We start from the raw sequence: 20881 nt of genomic DNA, 5'->3' as shown, positions 1-20881 counted from the left end.
ACACCAGGCCAGCTTCTTACAACATCAGTTTCTATGATTCTGCAAAGCTCTACCTACTTCGACATTAATTCATATGTGTTTTTTCCAATAACCAACATCGACCCATTATCTTTCATGCCAGACGCCTTTGTTTCTTTTCCTTATTTTGCCTCCTTTGCTTTTTGTTTCAGAAGATCTCCACTGGTAATTTTGCATGAACTTCCCATTCATATTTCAACACCGGTTGCCTTTTGAGCCTGCCCACTAAAATCCAAATTCTTTGTCAATGGCCAAGTTCCAAATCTACTTGACCACACCAAACACTTTCTTCAGGCTAACCCCCCCCCCCCTTGTCTTTTGGTAAGAAGACAACGTTTTGTTTTATGTAGTACTAGCATCAATAGTTCAGAGATATTTTCTATAAGAGAGTACTAGCTCTGGAAAGGATACTGTGTGGCAGTGGAAAAACAGCCTAAGTTAAAAGTTTGATTTGGGTAAAACCATTAAACCTTTGGCCTCCTTCTCCCTAATGGCCTTAAGGTGCACGAGAGCACATAGCTAACAAGTGTTTAGGATCCAGGGACGACAAGCAACATGAATATGGATCCCTCACAAAATCTGCTTCCAACAGGCAGGAGAGGATGTAAATCGCAAATATAATATGTTTTGACATTTGAAGCTAATATAAGTCCAAGTAAACATGGTCAATTTGGAGCATGGCACATTTAAAGAACAGGAAAAAAAGGATCAAACGTCACAGTCGCTGGTGTCCCATTTATCCAGTTACTTGTCATATTGGTAATGAATGCACATAGTATTTCAAGGGGCAATGCAAAATAACACTCCCTGGATGGCACTGCTGGAAATATTCAAATACAGTGGGCAACCTGAACACGCAAAGTTCAAGAGAAGGAATTTTCAGGAAGGAGTATTCATTAGAGGAAGATATGTTTTATGACTTGAGCCAAGAACAGAGGTTGAGACCATTGTGCCCCTTCCAACATTTTGTTTTTGTACTGTGGGGACATTTTAGGCCCATTTCAGAGCCATATCTTCAGTGCTTCATTTGTGCTTGCTGTTTCCGGTGCTGAGCACCGGCACTTATTTTTGAGGGCCGGTGCTTATTCTTCTAGCTCAAGTATTTGCTGCGAGCAAAAGACACATATGGGAAAGATGGAGGAAGGAAAAAACGAAAAAGCTTCACAAAGGAAGAAAATAGCAAGCTGCTAGAGTGAGCTGAAGGGGCAGGGAGAGGCTTTAAATGGATTGAAGAGACCGAGATTGCTTCAGGACTACCTGTCTCAGTATTCTGTGTTCGCTCATTTAATTGCGACAGCCGCGCGTTTAAGAGGAGGGCTTTGAGCACCGGGCATGTTTTTATTTACAAATTAAGCACTGCATATCTTAGATACCTGTTTATTCATGCAGTGACGATGACACCGTTTGTTGATCCACTTTAACACAAGCTGCTTTTAGGTCACTAATGTTAGGATTTCAAGTTGGTCCGCATCCAGGGAAATGAGAAGGCCTTTTCGATATCTGTTGCGAGTGATTTCGGGCCAGATGTACAAAACTTTTTGCACGACGCAAACAGCGAATTTTGCTGTTTGCAACGTGCAAAAAGCACATCACGATGCCCAATCCCCATTTTGCGATTCAGTAACCTGGTTATCGATTCGCAAAACGGGACCGCGAGTCACAATTAGGAAAGGGTGTTTCATGGTGTCACGGACACCATCTTACATTCTGAATTGCGACTCGCAAATTGCGAGTCTCTCTGACTCGCAAATTAGACTCTACTTACATCTGACCCTTCGTTCCTCTAGCAGGCCTGAAGCCATACCGACGGTCAGGCTGCAGCATTTAGTTCTGAATGCAGTTCAAAAGTTGGTGGGTGATCTTGATTCCATGACTGTTACATAGGAAATTAAGTTCAAATTAACCCAAAAATGTGAACCGTCGGGCCATATTACGAACACATTTTCCCATTGACACAGAATGGGAAAAACCCTTTGTTACATCTGGCCCTATTTGATCTGCTGATGGCGTTTTGAGTAGACGTGCCACAATCGTTGTCTGATACAGTAAAAAATCTTAAGCTATAAACACAAAGCAGCACATTATCCATTACATCTTTTGTATAGCATTAAAGCTAATTTTGCATGAGTTTCATCTGATCCGTTGACAGTTTAGAATGCTTACACAATCTAAATGAAAATCTAGTAATTTGATTTCATTTATTAATCTTGCATAATATTGCTCACATCTGTGAAACATTTATTTTTCATGATTGCCTTTTTAATATCTTTCGGTAGCTTCAAGAAACGTCACAAATGATGGTAATACAGGTTTTAAAATACTTCTGAATTAAAAATTGAAATCTTGTAGGACACAAAAAACAAACATTAAAACAGTATGCTTTTATGTCCAACGTGACGTCCCATTTGAAATGTTATACTTTTTCAAGACGAAATCCAAATATGAATGCTGAAATACATTATTGAACAAGCTTAGATCTTCAGTAGAATATTAAGTTGATATCTTGCAGGCCGTAAAGGGCAGAAGTCTAATCTCTGCTATTCCTTTTCATCTATAAGCTTATACAGCTCCACTGCGTCGTTCGTGCTCCATGCTTGGATGAAAGATTTCAGTCTCTCTCTATAACGAAATAAAGGTTTATCACAAAATAGTAAGTAGGAGAGCAAGGCGTTTGGAACATGTTTGCAACAGTCAAAATGCTTTAAACATCTCCTTTCTTGTGAAAATTATGTCATCATTGCTTTTCTCGTGTGACCAAGATTCTGAAATCAGCGCGCATTTCTGAACACTCACTGTACTTCATTGAACCGCAACCAATTCTCTGCTTTTTGATCGAGATGACCAAGGGTGTAAAATACCCCTCTGGTCTGCAACACGCATGTTCTTCTGAGATTTAACAGGGATAGTCGATTCATCATACATCTGCAGCATACATCTAAACCTAACATACGTAGACTTCATCTGTCACTTACTACAAATAGCAGACGTCCCACTCGGCATCTGCAGGAGCTCTCTGTCAGCTAACATCGGAAGTACTTCTCTGTGAAATCCCACAAGCTGCAATATTTTGTTTTAAAAGACTGGCAGTGATGGGGCGGTAGAGAAAAAATGAACAAAGCAATAGGCGAACTTGAACACACCTATTGAACTGATTCTGTGCCAGACACTCAAGAGTTGCTGTTGGTATGGTAATGTTCACAGAATAGTGACCCAGCATGTGCCCCTGCTCTGTGTGTCCAACTGCTGGTGTATTTGGTATCCTGACTTTTTGTTTTAGCCCTGGGTTCATGCCAATCTAGCATGTGCACAGAAGGCTAGGCTTGTTCCTGACAACGTGTGGTCCAGGACTTGTCCTGTGACCTGGCAGGACCCACATAGAGTACACTCAGAGGGGACAGGAGACTGTAGTCCCTGCCTAGGATTAGCACATAAAGTGGGTGTGGCAGTGTACTGTGTTTTGTGAACTCTTTGTGTAACCAGACAGTTTTATCTGTCAGTGAGATGTATGCTGAGCATGTGTAACTCATGTGAAAGTAGGAGAGAGAGAATGTGTCAGGCTTAACTTAGAGACAATGTGCTAAGTATTTATGCACAACAAAACACAAATAGCCATAAAATTAAAAACAACTAAAGAAAAACCCCAAACACATTTAGAAACATTGGGTACATTTAAATAAATAAAATGACACCAAAACGATTTAAACCCAATCAGTAGAACCAGGTTTATGACTCTTTAAAGTGTTTAATGAAATCTAGTGCCTAAATGACCAAAGTGCCAACTGTAGGTATTTGGTTGTGTGAGACAAGGTCAAAGCAAAAAGCTTAACGCAAACGCAACAGGGCACGGGTCAGATACAGGGAGTGGATTGGGCCCGGCCTCAGCTTACCTTCGGACGTAGATTTTTAAAAAAATATAGTTCATAAGAAGGAATACTCTCAGCAAGCAAGACACCAGGCAGAAGACGAGTCATCAACGACAGGGAGGTGCTGGATGAGGTTTTGGTGAAGCTGTTGATGAGGGTGGAAAAAGCTCTGAGCGGGAGTAGCTGGTTTCTCACACCTAGTTGTCATCATCATTGATGGTGTGCTATTCATCATCGAGCCTGGTAAAGATTTCTACCTTCAAACTTGGAGGTTGTTCTGGAAGTCGGATTCCTCCAGCAGGACGAGGCTGCAGGTGTAGCTGAAGAGGGCTCCAGGTGAATGGATACCTTCACTGAAAAGTCCCACTAAAGAGGATTTGCTGCTAGCAACAAGAATGTAGCAGGAACTACTGATAGAATGGCAAGTAGGTCCTGGTCTTATGGCAGTTCTCCAGGCAGATTTTGATGACAAACGTTCCAAGTCCCAGGTTTTGGAGCAGTACCACCAACACCACTACCAAGAGTCCAGGAACTGGGGACACCACTTGGAGGCTTATGACTCACTCCAGCAGAGGCCAGCATTAGGGGTCAAGGCCTCAAGAGTTTGCTATGTCCTTGTTACTCACACAAGTGACCAGCCAATTAGTCACTGGAGTCACACTTTGTGGTCCTGGGATTAAGGGGCATGTCAAATCTTCATTATTCAGAGAAGCAAGGCAGACCTTCTTGTAGCAGGGCAGTCCTTCTTCTGATTCTTCCACAGGTCCTGAAGTGATCTCTGTAGGAGGGTGGCTCAGTTTATGGTGTACACCTATGGTGTGGCACCCAATAGTGAGTCCAAGCAACCCTTAATGATAGTGAATAGGTGTCCAGAGAACAGAAGCTCTCTAGGGTTAGCTGAGGCGAGCAGTTAAAGCTTATCCAGGAGGAATGTAAAGCACTTGCAATACCACAGTAGCACACAGTAACTCACTCAAAAGAATAAACCACACAAGTATTGTAAAAAGAAAAAACACTTTATTACAACACTACTGCTAAACTAACTATGGTATGTCTCCCTTTGGAGCTATATACGCACAATATATACACAAATAATCTGCAGAAATAGCATAAAAACACACAGGGCCCTATGGGAGGGTCAAACCATATATTTAAAAAATAAAATAAAATGGAGTGTAAAATAGTGACCCCCAACTAGGGTAAGTGTAGTAGTTACTAGGGGCTGGGGGGCAGTTAGAAACGCCAGAGGTAAGTACAGTAAGTGACCTCAGCAACAAGGAGTAAGGTAGTTACCCACCCAGTTCTCCGACAGACTAACACAGAGAGTAGTGGTTGGAATTTGTGGAATTCAGGACCCTTCCCAGTGGACCCTGAGGGAACCAGCAGACAAGAGGATGGATGGATGGAGAGTGTCCCTACCCCATGATACCTAGAAGACAGAAGTACCTACACCAGGGGCTTGGATGTAGAGGATAGGAGTGACTCCCTCTGAAGTTAGTGGATGCCTCGGATTGTCAAGCTGCTGTCATGGCCCATGGACCAGGCCGGTGAAACCCAGGGACGGATACTGGACGTGGAGGACCTGCAAAGCAAGGGGACCCTTGGAGGTGCCCAGGTGGCAATGCCCACCCTCCTGAAGATGAGGTTACTGCAAGTCGGTGGAAGGAGAAGCCCAGCTGTGGGGTCCAGGAGCTGCAGAAGATCCCAGGAGTAGCCTATGAGCTGTCTATTGATGGTCACCAGTTTGCAGGAGGGTTAGTGACCAGCCCTGGAAAATACAAGCAGGAGTTGCAGAAGGATTTGGGGACCAGCAAGGTCCAGGAGACTCTACCCTGTAGGGGGAGTCAGGGCTGGTCCTCGGCACACAGGAAGGCCAACAGAAGTCGATGGAGCCCCTACAACTGACCCACAGGCGCTGGACACAGGGAGTCACAAGAAGGCCTTACCATCCCAACAAAGCAGAACTCCCACATCGCAGGAGTTACAGGACAGGGGCTGATCTTTTGTTTGCAGAATGCTGGAGGCCAGGGCTTCTTGGAGCCTGAAAATCTCCTGGAGGAAGAGTCAACAAGCCTTGGCAAGTGCAAAAGTTGCGGTGCACAGGGGTTCCAATCCAGTGGCAGGAGCAGGGGCCCACAGTCTCCCAATTGGTTAGAAGACAAGCAGGGCCTAGGGAATGCCACAGACTGACGACCTGTGTAAAAGTTCTTCAGATGCCCGTGGACAGCAGACTCCACCAGCCGGTTGACGTTGTCATGAGGTGCCTGCGGTTGAAGGGGAGTGACACCTTCACTCCAAGGGAGATTGCTTTGTGCTTCCTGGTGTAAACAGAGTCCTTGTGACCCTGGAGGATGCACAGTCTTGAATGTTGCAGAATTCTTGCAGGATCCAGACAAACAATGTTGCAATGGGAGCCTTCCGCCCAGAAGCAGACTTGTTTGGTTCCAACGCAGACCAGCTGCGGTTCCAGAGGCCAGGAGCAGAAGATGTCTTACAGACAGTTCCTTGGAGAGTCTTGCTCAACGAATCTGAGGACCTACCCGTGAGGGAGCCCTTAAGGGGATAGTCACTCTCTGCAGCGACTCACCTACCAGACGGGGTCAGGGACATCATCTACCTGGCCTAACCAACCAGATGCTCCCAAGGGCCTCTGCACATCTTATTGCCAAGATGGCAGAATCAAGTGGCCACCTGGCAGAGCTCTGTGCACCTCTCTAGGGGAGGAGGTGGTCATTCCCCTGTCCTTTGGGTAGTTTCACGCCAGTGCAGGAACTGGGGGCTTCTGAACTGGTGCGAACTGGTGCAAACTGGATTATGCCAGGAGGGCACCAAATGTGCCCTTCAAAGCAGTCTGGTAGTGCTCAGAAGCCCCCCACCCTAGCTCTTAGACACCTAATACACAGGTGGAGGTGGTGACACCGCTCCCTTGCAGGAAATCCTATGTTCTGTCTCTCCGGCCTCAGCTTGGGTCACCAACAGTAGGGCAGAACAGTGTCTGGGGTCAGCAGCTGCATCGGCTGGCAGCTATATCCCGTAAGGCTGCACTGGCAGAACGGGGGGATCCTCTTAGGAACCCCCATAGTACATGGTATCATGCAACTAACACTGGAATCGGTGTAGTTGCCTAATTCCAGCATGTTTGATACCAAACATGCCTATGTTTGAAGAAGCCATTATATAGTTGGACCACTTGTGTTGACCAGGGTCCACTACCTACCTTAAGATGGCTTCCCCACACCTACAGAGCCCAGGAATTGGCCTAGGGTCCGTAGGGGACTTGTGGAGCTGGCATTGCTCCCACAAGCAGGGAGCTGCTTTGAATAGCAGCTCCCTGCTTGTGGGAGCAATGTTTTCATCTGTTTCCCTACACATGTGTGCATGCAGAGAAACAGATGAAAACTCAGCTTTCTGCCAGCGGGAGCTCTTTGACATCTACCACTGTCAGAAAGCGGACTTTGTTTGCTGTTGCTTGGTGGGAGCTATCAAAACTTCCACCAAGCAAAAGCAAATAGCTATTGTTGTGAATCCAACTGAGTTTTTATTGGGAGTCAGGAGTTTAGCTTAGCCCTCTGGCTTGCCCCCGTCACCTAGTGTCTTTTAACCTACTTAGCTTACTCTGTTTCAGTCCATTTATTTTATTATGTCTTTTAAAATGGCTGCCATTGTTTATTGTTATAGACATTTTTTGATTTACATTATTAGTGCCACTCTGTGAAAGCATCATTATCAGCGTCCTGATCAGTGACGTACGTAGGTAGTAACATTATGTCCCTTTCTCACTTACATGGACAGGAACATAATGTTCACTTGTTAGGGATTGGTTATATAATTGCAGCCACAAGTCTGCCTCCTTATCAGTTGTTTGGGAATATACCTGCGTCAGGGGTCCTACATGATCTGTATAAACACATCTCACATGGACAAGGTCATTAGAGGGATTCCTTCCAGATGCCATCTACACTGCACGTCACCTTGCTGCAGAACTCAGCCTTTGTGTCACCACAAAGTCTGACCTAGAGACCTAATTTCAAGGTAAAGAGGGTTGGGGGGTGCTTCTCATGGACATGGTACTAGCAGATTAGGTTTATGATACCTAGCTCTCATTAGGTTAGAGATTAGTTTCTCTTTGTTAGGAAATTTACATCTCATGTTTTTTGTAAGATGGTGGGGGTTTTGTATTCACAACTCTCCTCTTCACAATGATGCTTCTTTCACTGTTTGTTATTCTAATCATTGTATCTCATGCATTTTATCGTAGATTGCAGTCTTTTCAATAAATATATTAAAAGCTCTCCTGCATCTCCTTCATTGCCTGTGCATGACTGAGACTTGTTGCTAATGTGAGAAAAGGTTAACTTCCGTTCCACCACAACTTCCCTGAGAGGTCTTATCCACAGTCCATGTGTAAGGCTGCCAGAAATCACCTTTTACTGTTTGGGTTTTTGGTGAGGTACTGCTTGTGAGCGGGGAGGGTTGAGCCGACAGTTGCGACTTGCTGTAGGAGTGGCTTAGTAACCTACAGACAAAAGTGCTGTCTCCCCTAAACCAGCAGTCTCACTAGAAACGAAGGTTCAACTACGACATGGCGCCTTAATTTAACAATATCCTGAGTATCTCTGTCACACATACACCAGGTAACCTAAGTACCATTACATGGAGATGCGCGTGGTCTAAGGGGCAATCCTCCTCAGCTGAATAAGGAACACCTAATTAGGCTGTAGGTTGTTCAAACTTAAACTCTTAAAAGGACCTTGTCCTCATTTGGTGTTCCATGTCTGCACCCATTATTGAACATGGCTAATGCCATAGACATTCTTGAAAATGTCAGACGCGCATTAACACACCATCTAATAGCCCATGGCTTAACGGATGGGGACAAGGATGACACATTTATAGCGGAAGCTCACCATGCTTACCAAACAGAAACATTCAATTCCTGGGTCACCTTTCCTGAGGAAGATGAGACAACATATACATTTCACACATACAAAATAGCAAATGTACTGCAGTGGTACTGGGCATATCAGTATCTAGAATTACCCCTTTCCTAAAAAGAACATCACAATTGGTTCAATGGCGCCCTACCACATGTAATACACACCATGAGATCAGGTCCCTGAAGTAATGACGGACCAACGTGGCCCATGTTTGCCACATATACACCACACCCTGCCATACAGGCACAGCAAAAAGCTGACGTACACGCATTTTATTATGAGACAGTACAACTTTACAGACGATTAGTACACTTTGCTATGAAACCTTTGAACACCGCCCCAGCACGGGCTGCACCAGATGGTCACCAATTGGCCATTACTGGGATTAACCCACAAACAATACATTCTATCATGGGCAAAGCGCCCACCGAACATGAGAAGATTCCGGTCTGGATAGCACAAAAAACGAACCAACTGGAAGCCATGTTTCCCCATACATGAGCCCAAGATAAACATAGAATTTTCACAATGTGCTTGCCATTCGGGATGGTTCGCTCAGTGGATGACTGCACCACATGAGGTACAGTCTTTGCTGCAATTTACACTGCCACGCATGGTACCCCGACACTTGCCAACTTACCGGAAGTGTTAAAAAAAATTCTAAATGAGCACAGGGCTGCTTGAGAATTAAATTGATGCGTAACTTTGACACAGTCATCTCAATAATACTAAGTACCATTAAAGGGGAAGCGGTAGTGTTGGCTATATGCCACCGGCTCCAGGAGATTCAACAGTTGGAACAAGAGCGTCAACTACCAAAAATGATTTCCGATACCTATACTAGTATAGGACGGGATAGTTTGGGAGTCAAGCCGAGAAGCCTGAAATTCAGAGTACCATCCCTAAGGACTGTACTAAAAAAGCACAAGAGGGTTCTAAAAAATGCTGGGATAAACAAAAACAAAATAAAAGTAGATGATTTCAGTGAACAGACTCTCCACATCCAAAGAGCTCCAAAAAGAGATATAATAGCAGAAATAGAGAAACTTTAAAGGCTCCTGACAGATATACTGATTCACGTCCCTCTCATTCCTTTCAGGACACACTGGATAGAAGGAGTGAGAGAGTGGGCCGGCCAGAGCAACATCCTGACGACCTGAAACAGAAGAAATACGTACAGCGGTCTTCAGACAAGAAAGAAGACAAAACCTCACAACAAAAGCCACAATTTAAAAAGAAAAAGGTGGCAGCAATTTCAATAAAACATGCCAGCAAACTTGAAAACATTGCTGAGGGACAAGACATGGGCAGTCTCCCTGGTGAAAAGGCGCGGCAGAAGTCACGATATGTCTCCAGAGTCTGAAAGATCATCTTGGTCTGACAACAACTAAAAACATTCGTGTAGTCGACACTGCGGACAGGCATGTTCTCCCACCCGACAGGCTTTATGATTATAAATGTCCAAATTGAGGGAGACATAGAGCGCACCATTAGTGTAATTTTTTGGAAATAACTTAATTGTGATATCCTATTGGAAGAAACAGACAGGCCACCCGAACACGTCCATAAGCTCCCACATGGGGAAGATGTAATTTTGCCATTTTTCTCAGATCTTGTTCCGGAAGTGGTAAAAGAAGCCTATGTTGTTAACTGCGCTTTGGCACCGGCACTCGACCGCAACCACGTAGGGTGGGATAAGGATTCCCTCAACCATGTAATACCTATTAGGTCTACACCCCAGTCTCAGCCCGAATATCCTGATAAACACAGGGCTAAAGATCCAGTGAGAGTGATCTTCGCTCAGATCGAGTACCAGGGAGTAATAGAGCCTTGTGTCTCTCTAATTAATAACCTATTATTCCTGGTTACAAAACCCGACCATTCATATAGAATAGTCTTAGATTACAGACACTTAAACAACTAGACACACACATATGCAATACAAAATGCACACAGCACCACACTAAATAACAACATAGTGCGTAATAAATACAAAATAACCTTGGATATTTCCAATGTTTTTGTCTGCCAGAACTTAGCGCATGAAAGTCGAGACCTGAGTGCACTCTCATTTGGCTCACAAAAACAGTTATTGCTCTTTGCCCCAGGGCTATAAGAACAGCCCAGCGTTTTTTCTGCCCGTGTAACATCAATACTGCACGATATTGATCCAGAGACGATATCCTATGTGGATGACAGCTATCTCACAGATGACGACCTCAATATTCATCTTGACAGGGTCGATCAGATTGTTTTAGGGCTCGCGGCCCTTGGTTACAAATTACATTTTAGGAAAATTAAAATAGCCTTTCTCAGTGTATTGCTCCTGGGATACAAGCTTTCAAATGAAGGCAAGAGCCTGGCCCGCACTTTTTTCGAAAAATGTGCTCAACTCCAACCACCAAACACGATCAAGAAACTGCAGTCATTGGTTTCTTTAACTTTGGCAGAACTTACATTCCAGATTTCTCAAGCAGACACAGCACAGTTGAAAACACGAGCATCCACAGAGGAATGCAGCAAGACATGCTAGAAGCAAAACACTTACACACACGTGACAGCAAAACAAATGTGGTCATCAGAATAATTGCTAGTGCCATCGGGTTCACTTCTGTCACCTTTAATGAGGGCAACATGGTGCCCAAGGCATACAAATCACATTTGTACTCAAACACAGAGGAACGCTTTGCACTCACAGAAAATATTCTGACTGCTATACAGATGGCTGTAATTAAGGAGAGGCCACTTGCCCAAGGGAAACACATTATTGTCGTTACCCGGTGCCAGCTTTAGAGGCTATCACCGAAGCACGCGTTTTTAACACTAAAGCATTACATCCATGTTGGATTCAATGGGCAACCTCCCTGACTGCCACTGATGTTGACTACATCTTTGACCCAAAACTTCAAACAGAAGAATTTCTTCAATACGAACAAGAGTACCTCGCACCTATTAACATCTTGCCACTTGACAGATACAAAACGGTCATCTACCCTGATGGCTCAGCACAACCATCTGGTAGGTATAAAACATCAATACTCAGCCGCTTGCGCAGTCATGAGGGAAGTGCAGAAGGATGGTGTATTCCACCCTCAAGATACCTATACGCAGACCCTGGGGGACTGCACAGCTCAGTTAGCTGAGCTTAAAACTCTTATCTTGGCACTGGATCATTCGGATCCTGAAAATCTCACACTGATTGTGTGTGATTCGTACTATTGTGGCCAGTCTTTCAATGATTATCACAATCACTGGCGGTTGAACGGGTTCAGAGACTCGAAGAGGAACACCATAAAACACAGAACTCTGTGGGGGAGGGTGGCTGATCTTAAGGATAAGCTACCAGATGCTCATGTTGTACATACACTGGGCCATCAATGTGTAGGAGTACACGTTATTGGAAGCACTTTGGCTGATGAAGCGGCAAAATCAGCTGTAGGTACGGCTTCTGTTGCTGCAGTGACTCATTCTCACACAAGATTGGATAATGAAATTCAGCCTGCCATGAAGGCTTCGGCTGAGGGCAAGCCTCTTCCAAAAGCATACTCTACAAAATATTCTTACCAAATCAGTGCACAGAATGTTGCCATTGTGACAATTCCTGGGGTGGGAGATCTAGTGATTCCAAACCAAGACCAGAGATTAGATCACATCAAAGCAGCGTATGAGGGTGACGCATCTGCTCGAGCTGATGTTGCGGCCACAATCTCATTGTTACAGAAACACTTCTGGTGGTCAGGTCTATGCAAACAGACCAAGCAATATGTCCTTTGCTGTGACATTCGCTAGCAAATAAAGGACTCAAACATCAAACGCCCACAGCAGACATCCCTCGTAGTGTCCAACAAGCCACTACAATGTGTGTACTTGGGCCACTGTTGTCCCTTACAATCTGATGGTGCTCTAGATTCCTGGGGGTATAGCCACATCGGCCGGTTGAGGCTCGAACTGTTAAAAAAAGACTTGCTGGACTTTATAGGTACATAAGTGGTTGCAGTATTCCTCTCCGACCAGGGCCCTGGTTTTGCCTCTAGGGCGTTCAAGGACATCATGAGGACAATGGGTGTTGAACTCCATTGCTATTCCACTTATCATCACAAGGGTAATTCTGTTGTGGAGAGGAGGAAACGCAACCTACAGCAGTCCTTAACAACTAGAGTATTAGGTTCAGTCTGCAGCTGGCTTCATCCTCTATATGGGGTCCAAAGAGCACTGTATAAACTGTCAAGATGGTACTTGGGGAGGACTCACTCCTTAAGAAGTACTCTTTGGGATACCTATGTATGATCCAGATCTAGAGGGCACTGTATGGTGGCAGCGGGCACACCTTTTTGACATAAATTAATGTCTCACTCTCTCACAGGAGCTTCAATAGTTTTGTGATCATAATTCATCTGCCAGTGCTGCCACCTTAGGAATAAGGGATTTGCCAACAACTTCTACAAGCTGGATTCCTAAAGTTGGGGATCTGCTCCGCAAGAAGATTGCTGTGAAGAAGGAATTTGGCCCATCTTTCAGAGCACTGGTTCCAATCCTGGGAATAAAAGGCACCAGAACAGTCATTCTACCACAGCTGTCAGGTTCCAAAGAGAAAACATTTGTCTCAGTCGACAACATAAAGTTACACTATATGGCCGATCCTGCACAGTAGACCTAGAGGTCCCTTGGGTAGTCCCCGGTTCCCTCTCGCTGCCCAACAGGACATAACTCTTCAAAGAAGAAACAACAACACTTCAGACTATACCAGCATGTACATCAGTGCTACAAATGCCTCCTCAAGCATGGGTAGGGAGGATAATGAGCTTCTGCTAATTCCTGTTACCACTTCACTGACAAGGACTGTCCAAGATGTGGCTGTCTTTTACTCCAATGCAACACAGACTGACAACATTGTTGACTATGAACCTCCATGCGAAGAGGATCCATTCACCAGTAAACACCGACTCCTGTGTGCGCATTTCATCGACAATGATTACTGCTCTTCAACTTCATCTGCACCTGCAACTCAAACTGTCTCAAAGACACATCAGCTGTACATATGGCTTAAAAATAACTATTTGGTTTATCCATGGAATTATCTGTGGATACTATGGACATTGCTTTCCTTTCTGTTATGGATTGGTTTTGCAAATGTTTTCTTTCTCTTGATAAATGGTCATCATCTTCCTGAACGCTCTTCTGTTGAGCCAGTGGATGAAGTCTTTACACCATACCTTTCCTCACATAAGGTCCGAAGAGACTTGTTCCTTGTGAACATTTCAGCAGTACCAATTCCAGATGGGATTGTTTGGGATAAAGTTACTTTTGACATTTACGGGCCAACTGAGGTTATCCAAATTCCTTATGATTCAAAATCTCAGTGACAGATGTAATTACACCCAACGTGTTGTTTATGATGACTGGGATGTTAAAACAGTTGATTCTATGCTTGCTGAGCTGCAGCAGTACACTGTATTTGAAAGTGACGATGTGTATATGAACACAGCAAATTATGGGGAAATGTTCTCTTATAATCATTGGGAACATTACTGTCTGTACCGAGCAACTAGACATAGATCATTATTTCATTACACACAGTAGGAACATTGTTCAACTCCACCTGTGGGGAGCTCCAAAACATAAGTAGACAAATTTGCATACTTTTCTGGGTATGATACTACGAATGCAGTTTATTTCAAATTACCACCACCCAAAATGAGGAAGATTTTGCTGACTAACACCAAATTAATCATTCAGATTCCTTTGTTTCCCGACTTGCTGTTGAAGGTTATGAATACTGGACGAGCACTATAGACGTGAAACGTGTATGGGGAACACAAGATTGGCAAATTCAGGATAGGGAAGCTTTGTTTAGAGAATGCCTTATACCTGTTCAAATTATATTCTTAAATGACACAGTTCAACAAACATCCTGCTTATAGTTAGCAAAAATAAAGGAAATTAATGTGCCCTAGTATCCCCACACCAGCCAAATTCACCAACTGGCAATCATTCCTAAATGTCACCGAGAAAGAACTGAATGCTTGGGTTCAGGATGGCACCTATAATGCCACACTTTCAAGTCCCGGTAGGTGGTTATTGTGGCCAATAGAAACAAATGGGTGTCAGGCACATTTTGTTAATTCCCCAGTGGGTTTCAAGATTAGCCAGCAGGACCCTCGCTATGTCTTGGGTCAACATTCTGGTATAGTTAGTACATACAGTGTGGGTAAACTGTGCCAACAATGGTTACGTACTAATGCCTTAGCAGCAGTTAAAGAACATCTTAGTCTCCTATCAGAGGAAGTAGACTTGCAGGCTTTCTTACTAAGTCCAAGAAAACCACGTTCAAAACAATTTCTGTATGCCATATAAAATGAAATATGAAAGCTTTCTCGAAGGGAAGCAGATGCACATTTAAGGCAGATAGATAAGAAAAATATGGAAAAGGTTTTAGCTGTTGTGATAATGGTATGAACACTCTGTCCAACAGAATATACACACTTAATAACATAGTGTCTTCTACAATTGACATAATTCATAATGACATGTCCCTTGTACAAAATGGGCAAAGTCAGCTGCATCATGCATCATCATGCAGTTGGGTTGGACACTGCAGATTATGAAAAATGGCCGCATCCCACGGAAACACATTAACCATAGTGACTTATTTGCTGCTTTTAATTTGTCCAGGGAGCAACAGATAACGGCTAAAAAGGAAGCAAGTTACACCATGCTTACCTTTGAAAAGATGCCTTTCACAGTAGCAGATACTCCATTAACAGTATGGCTTACAAATGGGATTATAAATCTGCCAATGTCCACTTTTTGTTTCACAAAATGTTTGAAACATTTTGCTGTGGGCAGATACTAGTGGCTAGGCGATAGCTATATAAAAGAAGAGTGGAAGTTGCCTTTCAAGTTCAAATGCCTGAACGGCGACACAGAGGTTTTTCGGAGCGGAAGTGAATGTGAGACTACTGTTACTCATTCAATGATCTGCAAACAGGTGTCACTTCACGGTTTCTGCAACGCGGGGGTCACAAACTTGGCATGCTTTCTGAATGGTACTTCCAACCCCTTTGATTCGTCCAGCATTTCATATACTTTCGAATGGGAGTTATGTGGTCCTGAGCGATCAGAGCTGCTGTAGAATGAGTCCAGGAATTGCCTACGAAATTTCAGTCTCTCAAATTGTTACTTGTTGTGGGCATGTTCTATCCCCCCCACACAATAGATAAGAATAGCAGAAATGTGGCCTCACAGTGATACTACTAAAGTAAATTATGACAAGCTGAGCAGACTAAAGGCGCTACTGTTCCAAAAACAAGTGGTTCTGACATCGGCCAGAGAGACGTATGTTCTCCAGACTGCGAAATCATCAGCCGAGATACAATCCCTATTAAATACCAACCTCCTCAAGCACTTTGGAGAGCTGGTCTGCAAAACTTTCAACGTCTCAAGCACGGAGGGGATTGTACACTTCTTTAAGGCTGTTGGGTCTGGATTTGTTTCCATCTTCCAAACTGTCTTCAAAGTCATTCCATCAGCTATGCATTCACTCTTTTGGAGTGTGTTTGGTGGTTTTCCTGTGACTTTGGCACAGATTGGCAGGATACTGCTGCAGCTATTCCTAATACGCAGTGGTTGTGGCTTCTCAGCTAAGAGGAGTGATGGATCACATGGTACAGTTCTTGGGTGCTCCATTCCTGGAAGAATTGGAGCATGATTGGTCATTGTCATTCTGACCATTCCTGTGGTGTGTGCAACCTGTCTTTCATTGCACCTGGTGCCTCTTTGAGTGTTTACCTTCGGTGTGTCTTGCTGTTCAGCCAGTGCCTCCTGTGGACAAGGAAATGCTGATGTTCCCAATGAGGGTTCATTCATGGTAATGCCCATGAGACTAAGGTTGATTCGCGAGGCCACTTATGAGACGCCACTTGTGATCTATTTGCCTCCATCAGGCACTATGGATGGTGTTGCCTTCATGGGTGATCCTGCAATTGAGGCTTCTGCACACTTCTGCTCCATGGATCCGTCTACCAATCCTGTGATCGATCTGACATCAGACAATGTGTGAATTCAATTTAGTTTTTATGGGAACTCAGGGGTTTAGCTTAGCCCTTTAGCTTGTAGGCCTGTACCTCCGTCACCTAGTGACTTTTAACCTTCTTAGCTTGCTCTGTTTTAGTCCATTTATGTTATTATTTCTTTTAGGATGGCTGCCATTGTTTACAGTTATAGAAATGTTTTGATTTGCATTATCAGTGCCACTCAGAGAAGGTACCATTATCAGCGTCATGATCAGTAATGTGCGTAGGTATTAACATCATGTCCCTTTCTCACTTAGGTGTGACAGGAACATAATGTACACTTGTTAGAGATTGTTTATATAATTGCTTCTTACCTCCTTATCAGTTGTTTGGGAACAAACCTGCGTCCGGCGTCCCACATGATCTGTATAAATACATCTCACACGGACAAGGTCATCAGAGGGATTCCTTCCTGATGCCATCTACACTGCACGTCACCTTGCTGCAGAACTCAGCCTTTGTGTCATCACAGAGTCTGACCTAGAGACCTCATTCCAAGGTAACGAGGGTGGGGGGCGCTTCTCATGGACATGGTATTTGCAGATTAGGTTTATCATCCCTAGCTCTCATTACGTTAGAGATTAGGTTCTCTTTGCTAGGAAATTTACTTCTCATGTTTATTGTAAGATGGTGGGGGGGGTCTTGTATTCACAACTCTCATCTTCACAATTATGCTTCTTTCACTGTTTATTGTTCTAATCATTGCAGCTCATGCATTTTATTGTAGATTGCAGTCTTCCGTTCCACCACGACTTCCCTGAGAGGTCTTATCTAGAGCCCATGCGTAAAGCTGCCAGAAATCACCTTTTACTGTTTAAGTTTTTAGTGAGGTACTGCTTGTGAGCCGAGAGGGTTGGGCTGACTGTTGCAACTTGTTGTAGGAGTGGCTTAGTCGCCTACAAACAAAAGTGCTGTCTCCCCTAAAACAGCAGTCCCGCTAGGAGCGAGAGTCCAACTACAACACTATGTCCCAGGGGTGGGTACCCCGGGACACAGCAGGAGAATGGCCCTGTGGTGGAGGGGTGGTCCCAAGGGCCATTATTGGCTCCCTGAGGGTGGCTATGCGGCCCCTTCCAATGAACATTGCCCCACAGAGGTGGTAGTCCCCAGGGTTCTGGGGTCCGAAATGGACCCCCTTTGCTGTTTTATTGTAGCCCCGGGGAGGTGGTGGTCCCTGGCCCTGCGGTAGGTGGTGGGGAGGGGAGTGGGGTGTGTGACCCCACACATATCAGTTGAAATCCCTAGGGAGGCAGCCCCCGCATCATATCAGTTCAAAGCTAGGTACTGTGTGTGTGTGTGTGTGTGTGTGTGTGTGTGTGTGTGTGTATATATATATATATATATATATATATATATATATATATATTCTTTTTTTTTTATCTACTGGCGGCCACCAGTATGTAGTTATAGTTATAGGACCATGTTGCCGTAGAAAAAGCATTTTTGCCTTGCCTATATCTTTATTGCCATTTGACGAATCTTCATGAAATGTTTCAAAATAAGTGTGCATGTGATTCTTTTTGCGCACAGAAACATACGTTTCCCATGTTAATTCCCATGACTACAGCCCAATTCGCTGGACGGAATTATACCAAATGTGCCAGAAAGCTAGCTTTCGGTACGCAGATTACACTTTTTGTTATTTGGTGTAAAACCGTTCAGACGTTTAAGAGAAATTAAAGGAAATCCAAATTTGTATATCTAGGGCTGCGGATCCGCACTTTTTGTTTTTTTAAATTTTTGCTGTGAATTTGTGACAAATTTGCACAATAAAAAAAAAAGAAAAGCACACAAGTTTGGTCTCCTGCTGTTGGGTCACCCGGCCCAGATTTGCTCATGGAGGGGTGCTGTGTGGCCCCTGCCCTAAAAAAAAAAAGGCCCAGGGTGATGGGGTCCTCGTTACAACAGTCTGCCAGGAGAGGGGGGCCGCATGGCCACCCCTGGCATTTCATGAAGGCCAGGCTTGGGGAGATGGGGTCCCCCGGGTGGAAATCATCCAGGGGAGGGGCAAAACAGCCCACTGCTCCCCCACACTGGCCATTTAGCCAACAAGGTACCACTTACTAAGTAACTAGTAGAAACACCCACTCACACACCCACACAGACTCTCTCACACCCAGACACTCTCACAGCAACTCTCACACCCAGAGACACCCTTTGACACCCATTCTCACACCCAGAGCGAGAGGTCCTGCAGGCAACTCGCGCCACACATGGCCAAAGGCCATGTGCAGCGTGAGGTTGGGTCATTAGGGGGTTGGCCGCAGGCCCTGCGGCCAACCCCCGCTGTACACGGCCAAAGGCCGTGGCCGGCACAGGGTTGGGTGGTTAAGGGGTTGGTTGCAGGGCAGGCCCATGGCCAAACCCTGTCGTGCATGGTCGAATGCCATGTGTGGCGCAGGGTTGGATGGTTATAGGGCCTTGGTGAGCAGGGTTCGGGGCTTATAGGGGTTGGCCACAGGTCAGGCCCTGTGGCCAAACCCTTGGCTGTGCACGTCTCAGGGTTGGGTGGTTATAGGGCCTTGGCTGCAAGCCAAGGCCTGTGGCCAACCCCTGATGCGCAAGCCAAATCCTGTGCACGGCAGTGGTTGGATTAATGTATAGTGATTAAAATTACTTTATGTTTAAAAAACCATAGAATTCACAAAAAAATCCAAAGGTTACAGGGATGTTATAGTTAGGTTCTGAATTTACTCATACAAAACCACAGAAATTCAGCAGTTATGGCTGGAGTTATTTGAAGTAACTATAATTCGCGGCCTAAGGAAAACATAACTCGCGCCTGCCATGCACAGTTTTTTCTTCAATAATTTGACTTCTAATGTTTCACTGCTATTTTTATTGACGTTTTAAAAGCTGTCATAAATGCTGTAATATCTGGGGTAATTAGTAGTGCATGGTGAGGGCGCAAGTTATAGTTACCTTAGGCCGCGAGTTATAGTTACTTGAAATAACGGTAACTAGAACTGCTAAATTTCTCAGGTTTTGTGAGAGTAAATTCAGAACCTAACTATAACATCCCAGTAACCTTTGTTTATTTTAAGTCAATTTCTATGTTTAAAAAAAAATTATATTTCCTAACCATAACATCCCTGTAACCATTATTTTTTTAGTGAATATATATATATATATATATATATATATATATATATATATATATATATATCTCGATTGTGGAGGGTCCTTTTAAATACTTTGGCGCATACATAACTAGGAACCCACAAGAAACCTGATCTGAATATTACACCACTGCAAAGCAGGGATTATAGATGTAGGAATCCCTCCTTTTAATTTTTCCTTATGGGAAGGAGAGCCCTCTTCAAAACAATTTCTTTGCCTTGGTTTTCGTACTCCCTAAAAAAACGTACCTATATCTGATTCTAACTGATGTACAATTCATGCCTAAAATGTTTCTTTGAGCGGGTGGTCTTCCAAAGATATCTTTTGCAAAGCATAGACAAGACTCATATGACAGGGGGTCAGGGAATCACAGACATTTGGCTATTCTGAGGTGAGTCTCCGAATTTAATAACCTGGAACTTAAATTGACCACAGAACAATGAGGAAAAAAGGTATTTCAAGGATATACAGATTGTTAATAACTAACTCACCAGACCAATTTACATCCCATATGAAAAAGTGGGACCAGGAGATGGGCAAGTTGGATGGAGGCAAACGCTGCCTCAAGCACTGTGGTTATCCCAGCGCGCCTCTGGCTGATCTCATTTCCACAGGGCATATTTCTATCCATATTGAGTGGAGAAGATTAGGAAGGCCCCCAATTTCTTACACTTCAAAAATATCTGAGGCACTTTCCTTCACATATTATGGGACTGTCTGATTGTACACTACTGATACAAGTACATTTTTATACAGTACAAGTACAAGTGCACCAAGTTTTTGGGAAAGCACTGGGCATCTCAGTGGTTTTATATCACGGGGTGGTGATACTGGGCATAACGGAGGGGGCAGCAAGCTGCAGAAGTGCTCA

General features: G+C 44.2%; 1 protein-coding gene across 3 annotated transcripts in view; it reads right to left on the bottom strand.

Annotated features, from left to right (window-relative positions):
* Positions 1 to 2202: 2202 nt before the first annotated feature.
* The window catches only part of MSH3 (mutS homolog 3), a 1766808-nt gene continuing 1748129 nt past the window's right edge, over positions 2203 to 20881 (bottom strand). For all 3 annotated transcript variants that reach the window (XM_069224514.1, XM_069224522.1, XM_069224532.1), the window contains one exon: positions 2203 to 2637. In XM_069224514.1, coding sequence (XP_069080615.1) covers positions 2556 to 2637 — 82 coding nt within the window. In that variant the 3' untranslated portion in view covers positions 2203 to 2555. The remainder of the gene's footprint in view (positions 2638 to 20881) is intronic.

Source organism: Pleurodeles waltl, chromosome 1_1, assembly GCF_031143425.1.
Source record: "Pleurodeles waltl isolate 20211129_DDA chromosome 1_1, aPleWal1.hap1.20221129, whole genome shotgun sequence".
Taxonomy (NCBI): domain Eukaryota; kingdom Metazoa; phylum Chordata; class Amphibia; order Caudata; family Salamandridae; genus Pleurodeles; species Pleurodeles waltl.
The sequence above is the reverse complement of the archived record's forward strand: the minus strand, read 5'-3'. Positions and strand labels throughout refer to the sequence as shown.